This window comes from Rhipicephalus sanguineus, chromosome 7, assembly GCF_013339695.2.
Source record: "Rhipicephalus sanguineus isolate Rsan-2018 chromosome 7, BIME_Rsan_1.4, whole genome shotgun sequence".
Classification (NCBI taxonomy): Eukaryota; Metazoa; Arthropoda; class Arachnida; order Ixodida; family Ixodidae; genus Rhipicephalus; species Rhipicephalus sanguineus.
In genome coordinates this window covers 168,830,414-168,844,979 of record NC_051182.1, presented here as the reverse complement: position 1 = coordinate 168,844,979, position 14,566 = coordinate 168,830,414, and the positions used below count along the sequence as shown (strand labels likewise).

The following is a 14,566-nucleotide window of genomic DNA, read 5'->3' as shown; positions in this document are numbered from 1 at the left end:
TGAGATGGACAACAAATGATTAGACAATGCATGATCGATTACAGTGCTGGAGCCGCCAAGAACTGAACAAGCAGGGGTATTAATAAGGAATTCGTAATTAAAACCAGGAAAACAAGATGAATAAGAGAGTTCAGGGATGAGTCAATTTATTTATATAAGCCATGCTTATCATATTTTTTTCTTATCTGAGGATAACCTTGCCATTATTTATTCGCGAGAAACAAAAAATTTATTTATATAAGCCATGCTTATCATATTTTTTTCTTATCTGAGGATAACCTTGCCATTATTTATTCGCGAGAAACAAAAAATCTGAACCCGAGGAAGAAAGTGATCGGTAAAGGCAACCATACAAAAAAATTTCTGTTATCAATGTTGAGAAAGTTAGATTATATAAAATTCCAAACAAACTGATTCGCAGTTTTTAATATTTAACGTGAGGTCGTGTCTATGTTTGAGCGGGATACCTGACAAGATACAGACAGCTGCTCCACCATTGTCCGTGCGAGAAAATGCAGCAGAACGCTCCGCCACTTGCAAAGTAATCAAATTGTAGCCGCCGACGAAGCGATTTGCGAGATTCGGGCAGCCGCGCTGTGGTGAACTACTGCGCTGAGTGACACGTGCCGCGCGGCCGCTCCGCCGCGCCTAGGAAAATGCGCAGTGGCGCCACGAGAAATCCTAGCGGCCGTCCGTGGCGTTTCGGACCGCCGAGAGAGGTGGCGCGGCCTGCCGATCGTGCCACTAGAGTATATGAAGCTCAACTGCTCCTACGATGGCACCACAACGACTTGGACACTCCCCGGCCTCGTTTTTGCGGATGACCTCGTGCTGCTGGCCGAAAATACGGCGCAACTGGTTGAAACCTCGGCGCACCGCCTTGACACCTTGGGCCTCACTTTTAATCCCGAAAAGCCAGTCCTTAATCCAGACAACATTAGGCCAACTTACAATGGAAAGAAAAGGTGTTTTTTTTTTTTTTTTTTCAGATGCAGAGGACCCGCTGCCGCAAAAGCGTAGACCCGACGAAAGCTTGCCTTGAAGTGTGGTGGGAGGACACTAGACAGACAAGCACGATGCTTCAGCTGTGCGACTCGTGGCTGTGTATTTTCTTTCTTTTCTTTTTACAAAATTTGGCTAGGACACCAACAGTGAGTCCTCCCAATTTCGGAATGAAACGCAGAATAAAATACAGAAAAAACAAACAATTTCGGAATAGAGGAAACCTAACATTTGGCCAGCGTGGCAGAAATTAAACGACATAAAACCTCAAAGAAACTGTCGACCCATAAAAGTAAAAAAAAAAATAGCTTACGAAAAAAGATTATAATGAAAACCAGCGCGCGGCATCAGTAAAATAAGTGCCTTTTCTTTTTTTCTGAAGAGTCAAATCTAGAAACCGAAACTGGGCGATATTTCACAGGAGGGTAAAGTGCACCTAAATACCTTTCACTTTTAAAACAACTGTAATCGAAATGGGGCAACTTCTGATTGCAACGTCAACTCAAAGAGGCAGTTTCGAATCGAAAATGAGCCAAATCCAGGACCTGCCTGAATCAAACTGAGCCAGATTCATTCAAACAGCACTGCATCAACAATCGGCGCAAAAAGAACAAACATGGCCACATACAATCTGTTTCATTTGTGACCTAGCTGCTTTGCTATCATGCATTCGTTCCACAAATAGTTTTTCTTGGGCGAGTTGTTACTTACTGAAGGACATGTAGGGAAAAACGAATATAAAAAGTTAGCGGCAGACTTTCGTACTTCTTTCTGCCTTTTAGTGTTTCTTTTCGAGTTTTGCGCTACAGTATCACGCCCCTCGTTCGCTCCAGAATGGTGTATTTGAATTATAAGACAAGTGAAATGAATATACTGGGGACCTATCTATTCCTTAAAAGAGAAGTGATCCGAAACGGCGCAGAATAAAGCTAGCTAAGAATAAGAGATGAAGCATTTTTTGAAGGCATTCAATGGATGCCAAGAACGAGAATAAGTTGCCTACAGTCCAGAATGGTTCGCCATTTGCCCGGAAGGACCACTCACTCTACAAGCCTAGTCATCGCCATTAAGCAAATGCAACAAAGGACGGCACCGATAGAAGCTCAAGGCGAAGGTCTGCCCAAGGCATTAACCGAGATTTTTTTCTTCGTTTATTTGTTTCATTCGCAAAGGGCGTTGCGAAAAACGAGAGGGCACAAACAACACAAAACCGAAACGGGGCGGCTTCTGGTTTCAAGGCAGGAAATGAGAAAGCCGGCATTGTGATCGAAAGGCTGCCACGGATCATCAACCGATTTTGGCTCAGCTAAGATAGGCCAGAGTCCAGCAGTGGTCTTCGCTCATGCGAATGAGCGAGCCGAAATCTAGCCCGAAATGCGGTCCTGATATTCAAGCCAGATAAAGCTAAAGTCGAGAGACCATATCGTCCACACGACCACCACCTTTCACTCGCCACAGGAACAAATCACCTACCTCTGCCCCAAGGCGAACGAGAGCTTGCTTGGTAACAGGCCCGTAGCCAGGAATTTTTTTCGGGGGGGGAACACTTGCTGAAACCCTTGACTATTTGAGAAAAACGCCTATTTTCACTATTTTTTTTTTTCGGTAAAACACCACGTATCATAAAAATTTCGCCCCCCCCCCCCCTTGGCTACGGGCCTGCTTAATAATCTCGTTAGCTAAAGCGATAGGTCGAGACGAAGACCCCAGAGCAGCGCTGAGCAGCACAAGCGGGCGGCTAAAACAAAGGGTCAAAACAAGCAACTATAGATCAACACCACTTACCGCCATGACAAACTCGAACGGTAGTCTGGTAGTGGCGGAACAAGGTCGAATTAAGTTCGTCACTCGTCCACTGTCACAGGATGCGCACGAGTCTAGTACTTGTTCATTTTGGCATGCTGTTCTGTGGCATAAATGGGAAAAATAAATGTTCCAAGTGCACCTGAAGGCGGCTGGGAGGACACAAGACGCGCGTCAGCACTTAGCGCGCTCGGTGTCGAGGGCCAGCGTGCACAACCAGCACGCCGGCGGGGTTGGGCACGGGTGCGGTGTCGACGACGGAGTCAGACGCGTTGCTTCCGTGCCGTGAATGGAAGCAACGACGATGGAAGCATGACGATGGTTGCCTGTTCACGTGCCGCGAACAACTGCACGGCGAAACATACCTCGACTTCGTCGCAGGGTCGCCAACGCACTGTGTACAATGAGCGCTATGAGCTCGAATGCGCGTGGCTAATAGCCTCGAACCCTACATCGGCTGATTCGCAACGGCTACTGTCGGAAAAACTAAGTGGAAAGGGCGCCGCGCTTCCGCTAGCTGTTGACACTCCCGCCTCAATATCGTTGCTGCAAAATCTTTAGCTTGTAGCGTGTCAGTGGCCGCTAGCGGTGATATGAATTCACATCAGCGCGCACAGCCACATCCAATGACCTATCAGGCTATGAGCTGCTGAGATATCGGCTGTGATGTAGCCTGCCGTGATGCACAGGCCATGCTCACCTCTTACCGCCGCTTGGGCTGTAAATACACCACCTCTGCACTCGTGTGCCTGCTTTTTTCGTGCAACAATATCTAGGTGGTGTTGGCTGAGCGTTTTGCTACGCCTCTTTTATTTATTATTATTATTATTCGTGCAATCTTTTTTTTTTTGCGTTTTCATTGCTAGCGGCCGATGGCACGCAGTCAGCTGCCGTTTCGCAGCAACGCTAGCGAAGCGGGTGTGCCAACAGTCAGCGGAAGAGCGCCCCTCCTTTCCCCTACGAATTCGGCAGCGCCATGTAGGTATCACGCTATCTCGGTTTTGAGGCTTTTCGCCACACGCTCGCGTGTTCGAGGTCATGTTGCTCACGATGTACGGGTCAGAAATAAGTGCCGTATTCCTATATATTTATATTATTACTATATATATATTTATACGGGCCAAACTACTGACGGTGAAGCCCTTACGCTGCAGAAAGCCGAAGAAGTTGGACGCGACTTGGACGCGCTCAACAATGCCAACGCGTAGAGTTACTGTATAGGTAGCATATACAGTAACTCTACCAACGCGGCATTCGGAGAGAATGAACAGCTACTCGGCTCGCTCGCCGGTGACGGCGGTAGCGTCCAGCGCGTCGCACGCGGCTTCGCAGCAGCATCACAAAATGGCGGGTCGGCTGCTTCGGCGGCCCCACATGTGACTCAACATGGCGGCGGCTTCCCCCACAACGCGGGTGGCCGCGTCCAAGATGGCTACGCGGGCTCGTCAGCGCGCCTCCAGGACGGGGTTCGTGGCTAAGAGGGTCAGCCTGCTTCCAAGCCTCAAGTTGGCCCTTGCTTTCGCTGCGGCAAGTTAGGGCATTGGGCGACTTCCAGGAATTGTCCGGCCAAAAACAAAAAGGGGGAGGAGAGGCCTGCTGCCGGCACGAGACGAGCCGAGCATGCGAGGGAGAATGGGCGTCGGCAGGATTTTGCCTTGGGGGGTGCCAAGGAGGATACGTGGAGGGGGCGCTCGTCGAGTGAAGCCGGCTAGGGAGCCTACATGAACGGCCGTTGCGGTCATGTAGGCTCCCTAGAAGCCGGCCGTCGCCATTTTGCCAGAGGCAGAAAGCGCGCTCCACGCCGTCGCGCGCTGCTACTTGCGTGCGTTACTCGACCCTGTGGGCATGTAAACACCAACGGTTTGACGATGGTTGCCTTTTGTGTAGCTTATGGATGTGCAAACAGGCTGAAGAAAGGTTGTGGCCTCACATTCTGCCCGTAAGTACGCGAAAACGTCTTCGATTGAGCCATTCCGCGCGCGTTACTGAGGGGAACTAACTGGCGCGGTATGAGCGTGCAACAAATAATAGCCGTGATATTTTTCACAGGTTTCCTAAAGATCCCACAGTGCGGAGCCTGTGGGGGAGGGCCGTTCACCCTGTAAAGTGGAATGCGAAAGACGAAGATTATCTATATGATCCGTGCACTTCGCGCAGGATTGCGTTGACTGCTTGCTAGAAGCTTTGTTTTTCTGAGACTCGAGCATACGTAAATGGGCTGAGAGAGGATGTGCAGTAACAGAAGAACTGAAAAAAAAAAGAAAAGATGGATTTCTTGACTTTTTGATATGCATATGGCAAGCACTGACGAGGTTGTCGGCCAGGATCAGCTGAAGTACTTGCTGACACACAAACGCAGTCAATACCATGCCGAAAACCTATTTGGATTAATACGTGGAAGAGGCGGACATAACAATGCAAGCTGCACAGCCTATGGCTGCATACGAGCGCCTGTTGGTTCAGACGTTATTCAGACGCTCAGAAGATATAGTTCTGGAAACTGCACCCAAGAGATTGTCTCCGTCTTGAATGCCGCCACTAACTGCTGCCGTAACAGATGCAAAAAGCACGCTCATTGACATGCGCAGATCATCAGCCCTGCAGGCCGATACTGACCCGAAGGTCTCTCTGCTTTTGCCGGTTTGGTGGTGCCATACATAGCAGGCTTCAGTGCTCGAAAAGTTCGTACAACAACTACGTGTGAGCAGTGCATCACAGCCCTGCACACAGGTGAGTTGCACCTTTATTTAAACGGAAGAGCAGAGGTGGAATTATTTCACCATCGCAAGACGCCGCATGTCCGAAGAAGTAGAGAAAGGACTGGTAGCTACAGGCTGAATGTGATGCCATCATAACGGTGAAGAATGGCAAAACACCTCATATTAGAAGTCCTAGTAGCTTCCTCCGAGAAAAAGTGGTTCCATAAACTGGAGTAGCACATCCTGAACTTCGACCCGCTTGAACGTTTACAATTTATGCAAGAAAATCGCCGAAGAATACGTAAAAGTGAGTATACGCCACATGACGATGGAACGAAACCGTGAATGGATCAATAATAAGGTGAGACCACTTCTGTCAAGGGCGATGATCTCGAATCACCAGTAGTACACCGATCATCATGTTTTTGACCGTGCGTCTGATTTAAGCGTCTCTACCTAATGCCGGTGCAGGTGAATTTACTTCTATACGTGTCACTTGGCTGCTTACAAGTCGGAAATAAGTGTTTGCAACCAGAACTATTTGACCAGAACTACTTGAACTACTTACTGCTTTACAAACGCGAGCAACTTCATCGGCAGCGCGAAGAAGCATGCGTGCGGCAGCGCTATAGGCTCCTTTCTGCCACTGGCAAGATGGCCGCCGCGCGCTCGGCGCGGCTTCACTAGCTCATAGGCGGCCTCCACTCCAGCAAGTTCTATGTATTCTCCTTGGGGGGTGCAAATCCGTGTTACATCGCGGCTGGGGGAGGGGGGGAGAGAGAGCTGGCATAGCTTGGGTGGGGGGCACGTGCCCCTTTTGCACCCCACCTGCCTACGCCCATGCGAGGGAGGGAGAGGAGAGGCTGCTGCCGGCACGAGACGAGCCGAGCATGCGCAGTGGGGGTGTGGACGGCGCCGCCGACGCCGCAGGTGCGACTAAGAAACGCTCCGCATTTAAAAGAACGGAATAAATTGGGCGTCTGCTGATGAAAACGCCGCTGTCTTCTGCTCAACGCTGCCAAAGGCGCGCGCTGCGTGTTCGCTGTAGTGTTCACCCACCTCTAAGTCGGCTTAGGGGTGGGTGAACCCTTCCATTTTTTTATTTTCCTTCCTGCATGGCCTCCGAAATTAGCCAGCGGCGCGCACGCCACCGGCCAATCTCTGAGGCCATGCTTTCTGCACCGTGGTTGCGGCTCCGCGCCGCACGGCGCCGCTAATTGAAGCAATTGAAGTGCTGCTACAGTACAACACTGTACGGTACAGTGAGTGGTGCGCACTGTACCATCGGCGCATTTATTTGTGTTATTTTTGTGGCATTATCGTCCGTGGTTTCTAACGGGAGAGTGATATTTGTTGCTCCCGGCCCACATCTTGAAGCCTACGCTTAAAGGCCAACTCCGGCGATTTTTTGGCCATGTTAAAGTAATGGTGCTTTTATGTTCGTGAGACGCTCCTGTTACGGGCCCGATAGCAGAAATACTCGGCAAATTGGAGAATAATTTTAAATAAGCAAAAAAGCGCAACACCGAAACCCAACCGAGTGTACTGTCTACGTATGACGTAGACGTTGTTACGAAAGAACCGAAAGTCGTGCAAGGCATGCCGGTCACGCCGGCGCGGAGTATGAAAACTGTGACAGCCGGGACAACCAGCGAAGCGCCCAAGGTCGATTCAAGGCGAAGCGCCCAAGGTCGCGAAGCTTCGGGCGAAAAACGGTTCAGAACCTATTGCCAATGACACCAGCAAGGGGAGTTATGGGTGCTGCGATTGAAGCGCGACTATGTTTGGAGGGAACAAACACTAATAGCGAAAACCCGTTTTATTCAAGCGTAAAGCAATCTTTATGTTTTACAAATTACATTTATTTCCCGAACAATATTATATAGGTGCAATGTGCCCAGATAGTACGACAGTATTTAATTCTTACGAAAAATCTTTTTCTTAGCGCCCCCTGAAGAGAGAGGCGCACGTCATTGTCATTCAGTGCCATTTCAGTGCAGCCCTTGCGGTGCATGGAAAGACGCGCTCGTAAGTTCGTCTGCGGCGACACGCCCACTCAGGTGTTCTGGTGTTTCGCACTTGCATGCGTTCTGTGAATTATTGTGGTGAGCATTTGATTTTTGTGTGCGCGAAGTTGCGAGGTGCGTTTCATCGTTGGTGAACGTGTTGGCTACGGTGTTCAACGGACAACGGCACGAGGCGGCTAACATTTCCCGCCGAACGCTTTCCTCGGTACTCGCGGAAACGATGTGGTGTTCCAAGGATGCAATAGCAACACGCGTACGCCTGGCGAGCCCCCTCTTCTAGATAACACACCGGGGCAACGGTTCGGAGTAGTGTGCTTGCTGGATTTTCATGGATCAGTATTCCTGCTGGCCCGGTTTCCTTCGTGAACATGCGGTGCCTACTTCCTGTTATCGGTGAGCAGATCGCTAAGTTATCTGTCGCGCTAGAATTCGCATGTCTAGTACACGTAGTGTACGCACTTTCTGTACTTATTACGAGCTTCGCATCGCCTCATGGTCCCCTTTAGCGGGAGATGATGTAATTTTACGACATTTGTTGCTCATTGTGTATAGGGTGTGTTAAATTGCGTTATTGTGACCATTGAATAAAACTGAAATATCAATATTTTGGCGTGACCAGGCGTCATTTCTTCTCGTTAGAACTGAAGCACACATGCAGTGCGCTCTTTAAGTCCCCTGCGCACGTGCGAAGCAAATAAGCAACGCTGCAAACATGAGAGGTACGCTGCTGCCTACTTTATTCACGCTGTGGAAGATGACACGAACGCAGAATAAAAGCTCAAAGAATAAAGTTTCCTGGTAAAACCAAGGCGAATTGCACGACGGTACGCTTAAACACCGCTGTTTAGTCACGGGTCGATATTAGTTTAGCTAGCGTTGGCTTCAAGCGCATTCGCCAAGGGTTTGCAGGCTCGCCGTAGCGCGAGTCCTTAGCGATCAGGGGCCTACGAAAAATATTTTGAGGTCAAATTTCGCGTTAGTAGCAACAAAATGACGTCACTTTTTTTACCGGTTATTGCGTCACATCCGCTTTATTTTTTGTTCCGCCGGAAGTGTTCCCTCCTCACACAGATGGCGCTAAGCCCCATGAGCACCTGATGAACAGCCATTTTCTGAACGTATGGGCTTCCATGGAAGCTTCGCTACCATTGAAGCGCCAACCAAACCAACGTTGTCTGTCGCCTTGTGCACAGCAGACGCTCGCTGTAGCGGCCGAAGCGCCGAAGTTAGCGGTGCCCTCGGCTGCGTCACTTCCGCCGCCTTCCCAATCATGACGTCACAGACGCAATGTTGCCAATAATTGTGGGAAGCCAGGAGGGCGTTTGCAGACAATCTTTAAAATTCAGTTGCAAACAATCTGCGCATGTCTCAAGCCTGTAATTTGGCATAAATGACGGAAACGTGCAAAGGAACGTACCCAGCGAATTTCATTAAGATCCATCGACCTCGAAAAATTGCCGGAGTTGGCCTTAAAATCTCAAAGGGTATGCTTATGTGCGTTTGCAAAGCAAATTACGTCATGGCCGCCATGATTTGTACAAAAAAAGCATTACTTTTGTAAAAACTTAGCACAGTTACTTTTAAATTAAAATGAACGTCAATATAAAGCATGAATGTGTACATAATATTGCCACGCCCACCTCTCGTCTTGTTTTGATGTATTCGGGTTTGACCTGCAGGGACGGTTATCAACGCTCGACGCTGTCCGCGAAGCAGTGTTCGAGAAGCTTCGCGACTGTAGTAGATCGTTTTGTTAAGATTGCGCCCCGCACGCGAATGTTCCAGCTTTGTCTAGAGATAACGCCGCCACCAGCGATATTGCTGGAAAGTTCGATAGCGCCTGTATAAAAGCCGGCGCGCTTGACCGCTTGTCAGTTGATCGACGGTCGACGCTCTGTTCGCCGCTATCAGTGTATTGCTATAGTTTGACATTCAGTTTCTCGGCCACAAGTTCGGCCAAATAAAGAGTTTCATCTCGGACGTGCTGACTGCTGCCTTCGTCGACGTCACGACCACGTGACATCTGGTGGAGGTGCGGGGTACGTTCATGTTCCGGACGCCCCCGTCAAGCCGTGAACCCAGCCCCGCTCGTGAAGAAGACACCGACACCATCAGGGACAGTCGAGCAAGCCGGAGACTCAAAGGACTACCCCCTCAATTTGGACTCCTACCGGATAATCCAAGGACCACGGCGACGAAGACAACGGGCACGATGACAGCCGCAGTGTCCCCTGCAGCTGTCGTGATGCAGCCGCCCAGAGAGCCGCCTACCTTCCATGGATCGCCAAGCGATGACCCCGAAACCTGGCTGGAGACGTTCGAAAGGGTCTCAGCATTCAACAACTGGAACACCGAGGACAGGCTGCGCCACGTGTACTTTTACCTGGAAGACGCCGCGGCAAGAACCTGGTTTGAGAATCGGGAATCCAATCTTCGAATCTGGGACATCTTTCGCAGCGCTTTCCTGGAAACGTTCACGAGCGTCGTGCGAAAGGAACGGGCCGCCGCATTACTGGAAACTCGGGTGCAACTCCCGAATGAAAAGGTGACAATCTTCGCGGAAGAGATGAACCGACTGTTCCGCCATGCTGACCCTGACATGCCCGAAGAGAAGAAGGTTCGTTTCCTTATGCGAGGAGTAAAGGAACAGCTCTTCGCTGGACTTATGAGGAATCCACCAAATACCGTCCAGGAATTCGTCTCAGAAGCCACGACCATCGAGAAGACACTGGAGATGCGCACCCGGCAGTACAATCGCCGCGCATTTCAACAGCGCAGCTGTTCATGCCTGTGGATCCGACGACTTGCGCGAAACGATCCGAGCCATCGTGCGAGAGGAGCTGCGAAAGCTCGCACCTTTTGCACAGCCCGAAGTGACGTCGATTGCTGACGTTGTACGCGAGGAAATCCACCAGTCACTGGGTGTTCCTCAGCCGACACCACCGCAGCTGCAAGCAGTGAGCTATGCTGCTGCAGCCCGACGCAACGCCCCCCCCTCCTCGCCCACGTCAAGACGCCGCGCCGCCTCAGCAGTTCCGCCACCAACGTCATACCGTCCGCCAGCCGGTCAGCTACACACGCCGAGGAAGACCGACGTTTGGCGCGCCCCCGACCACCGCCCACTCTGCTACCATTGCGGGGAAGCTGGCCACACTTACCGCCGCTGCCAGTACCGACAGATGGGACTGCGTGGGTTTGCCATCGACGCGCCACGTCCACAGCGAGGGGAAAGACCACGCGACATCGCCGACTACCTCGCGGGAACGCAATGGACGCCCCGACAACCTTCCCGTTCGCCGCCGCCAGGCCGCTACGTCTCCCCCCAACGCCGACCATACGCTGGCCCAACGCGAGGCCGGTCACCCAGCCCGTATCCGGAAAACTGTGCGGTTGCTGTACGACGAAATACCGAATATCCTCCGCCGCCGACGACAACGCCGCAACGAAATCTAAAGAACATGCCGAAAGCCGAACGAAGCCCTGACGTCGAAACTTCACGGCCCGAAGAAGACCTGACGACGCATCGTCGAAGCAGTGGGACAAACCGACGTAGCCGTGATCCGACGCCGCGACCAAATCGAAACGGTAGGCGACGAACGAGTGACCTCGACGTTCTCATCGACGGCCACAACGTCACCGCTCTCGTCGATACTGGAGCCGACTATTCTGTCATCAGTGGACCATTCTCGACGAAGCTGAAGAAAGTCAAGATCGCCTGGGAAGGCCCCGAAATCCGGACAGCTGGAGGTCACCTAGTAACGCCGGCAGGAGTCTGCACAGCGAAAGTCTCCATCAACAACCGGATTTATCCCGCAAGCTTCGTAGTCCTTCAGCATTGCTCCCGAGATGTCATCCTTGGTATGGACTTAGGCCTTCATGGTGCAGTCATCGACCTGAGATCCAAGTCGATAACGCTATCTACAGAAAAAGCATTACCGCGGTACACGCCGCCAGGGAAGCATGCCTTGAATGTGCTGGAAGACCAGGTCACCATTCCCCCTCGCTCCAGCGTCATCATTTCCGTCGGCACTCAGAAAGTAGCAGACCTGGAAGGCGTCGTTGAAGGCGACCAGCACCAGTTGATTAACCGCGAGATTTGCGTCGCAAGAGGAATAGCAGAGTTGCGGGGAGGCAAAGCAACAGTGATGCTCACAAATTTTAGCAACGAGTATAAGCACGTAAACAAAGGCACGACAGTCGCCTACATCGAAAAAATTGTGGCAGCCACCAATGCTTTCGCCATCACCGATTCTTCCGAGCCCACACCGACGAACCAAGCTCCTTAACCAGCTTTGGACGTCAATCCTAGCCTTCCGAAGCATAAACAAGAACAGCTCAAAACCCTCCTCTTGAAATACAGGGACTGCTTTTCGACATCGTCAAGAATCCGCCAGACCCCAGTCGCAAAACATCGCATCATAACCGAGAAAAATGCCAGGCCACTCCGGCAGAGCCCCTACAGAGTTTCGACGCGAGAACGCGAATCCATAAAGAAACAAGTCGACGAAATGCTACGCGACGACATCATCCAGCCGTCGAAGAGTCCATGGGCGTCACCCGTGGTGTTAGTGAAGAAGGACGGAACCCTACGCTTCTGCGTCGATTATCGCCGCCTGAACAAAATCACGAAGAAGGACGTCTACCCTCTCCCACGGATAGACGACACCCTGGATCGACTCTACAACGCGGGGTAGTTTTCGTCGATAGACCTCAAGACCGGCTATTGGCAAATAGAAGTCGACGAGAGAGACCGAGAGAAGACTGCCTTTATAACACCAGACGGCCTCTTCGAGTTCAAGGTTATGCCCTTTGGTCTTTGCTCGGCACCTGCGACGTTCCAGCGCGTTATGGACACCGTGCTGGTTGGATTGAAGTGGTAGACTTGCCTTGTGTACTTGGACAACGTCATTGTGTTTGCCTCAAGCTTCGACGAACACCTCCAGCGCCTTGACGCTGTACTGCAATCAATCAAGACCTCTGGCCTCACCTTGAAGCCTGAAAAGTGCCGCTTTGCATACGAGAAGCTACTGTTTTTGGGTCACGTGATCAGCAAGGGTGGTGTTCGCCTAGACCCGCGGAAAACAGCTGCCGTCGCTGCCTTCCCACCCCCCACCGACACGAAAGCCGTGCGCCGTTTTCTCGGCTTGTGCGCCTACTACAGGCGCTTCGTCCAGGAATTTTCACGAATCGCCGAACCGTTAAGTCACCTCACGAAGACCCATAGGCGGAGAGTACGGGGGGGCTGGGGGGCTTGGGCCCCCCCCCCCGGACTGCCTCATGGGGGGGGGGGGCTGAGCCCCCCCTGGTGCCGGCCCAGGGTATTTTTTAAGAGCTTGGCTTAGGTCCCCGGGTCGTCCTGTCTGGCAGCTATTTCACAGGAGGCTGTTTATGCCCGCTTCTTTTTCGTTTCAGCCATTTAAAGTTCGGCACATGGGCCAGTGACAAGTCAAACATTCAGTGGAAAAATGCCCCTCAAACGGATTTTTACGTGCAGAATATGTTGTGCTGATGAACAACTGAAGCGACGACATAAGCTATGACAAATTAAAAAATTCACCGGCGATTACGTTACTGCCTAATTCGCTGAGCGCAGCCTCGTGTTCGGGCAACGCCAGCTGTGTTTTGACTATCCGCAGTTGTCAATGTAACATTCGTTACATATTGCCGCAGAAACTGCCAGCGCTCGAGTGCTACGCACACTATATACTCTGTGCATTGCAGCTGTCGCGAACCAAGTGAAGCGCCCACCGCCCCGTTACGACAAGCGAAGCCAGCCGCAATGCACGTGCCAGCCTTGCATGCGCACGAGCTCCGACCGAGCGGCCAGCGCGCGCGACAGAGGAAGAAAGCGAGGTTAGAGGCCAGTATCTCGTGATATCGACAAACTCCGCGTTCGCTCTCTTTCGTCGTCGTTCGCGCTATCGGTTACGCCGCCGACGCCAACGGCGATGCCGCTCAACGCAGGAACGGACGCCTAAGAGCTGCGCTCTAATTGTCTTGAACCCCGTAGTGAATGGTTTTGAGAACACAAAAAAGATACTGAGAATACAAAGCAATCACGACACAGCCAGTCAGTGAACGCTTTGGCACAAGCTTACTCGCCAATAAAAAAAAAGGGTAATTTCTTGGTTGCCTACATATTGGTACCCTTCGACATGCCTGCTTATAAAAGTGCCGAGAAAAGATAGTACGCACTTTTGATTTATCAGTAAAGGGTTTTACTAAAAGTTCGGCCACCAATGAGCAACTCCATTACTCGTCCAGATTCATAACCGCAGCATCGCACAAGGTGCAGTGGTAGCAAATGGTATTTGCTACCATCTCAGAATTACTTTCGGCCATCTTGAATTGAACTCACTGGCATATAATTAAAGCTTCCCGTGATAGCGTTAGCCCACTGTCTCCTGTGTGGCGCATGTTTTAACAAAGTAAAGCCTAACCCCACGCATTGCGTGAATCGATTTTACGGGACGCAGTCAACGAAGGCGACCTTTTTCACTTCGAGCCAAGAGTTACGAGGTGGATCGATGTCTTTGTGTAAATTGAAAAATAAATCTAGGGTCTTCCACTTACAGATCTTCATTATGATATCGCGGGCACCTAAGAGACTAAAGTTACGTTAAATTCTTTAGTTTGGAAGTTGGACTCCTCTCTCTCTCTCTCTCTCTCTCTCTATATATATATATATATATATATATATATATATATATATATCAGTAAATCCGTAAAAGTCGGGGCCCCGCCCCCTCCGGTAAAATGAAAACTCTCCGCCTATGCGAAGACCGACGTGCCATTCAAGTGGGAAACGGCGCAAATCGAAGCATTTGAAGAACTGAAACGACGCCTTCAGATGCCTCCAATACTAGCGCATTTCGACGAATACGCCGATACGGAAATCCACACCGACGCAAGCAGCGTAGGACTCGGCGCCGTCCTTGTGCAGAAGACTGATGGGCAGGAAAAGGTCATCAGTTATGCTAGCCGGTCGCTATCAAAGGCAGAAACGAACTATTCCACAACAGAAAAGGAGTGCCT

General features: G+C 51.0%; 1 protein-coding gene across 1 annotated transcript in view; it reads left to right on the top strand.

The window, feature by feature from the left end:
* Nucleotides 1-4,191: 4,191 nt before the first annotated feature.
* LOC119400535 (uncharacterized) overlaps nucleotides 4,192-14,566 on the top strand; it is a 116,372-nt gene continuing 105,997 nt past the window's right edge. Inside the window, exon 1 of the mRNA XM_049417593.1 lies at nucleotides 4,192-4,310. Within this exon, the coding sequence (XP_049273550.1) occupies nucleotides 4,192-4,310 (119 nt within the window). The remainder of the gene's footprint in view (nucleotides 4,311-14,566) is intronic.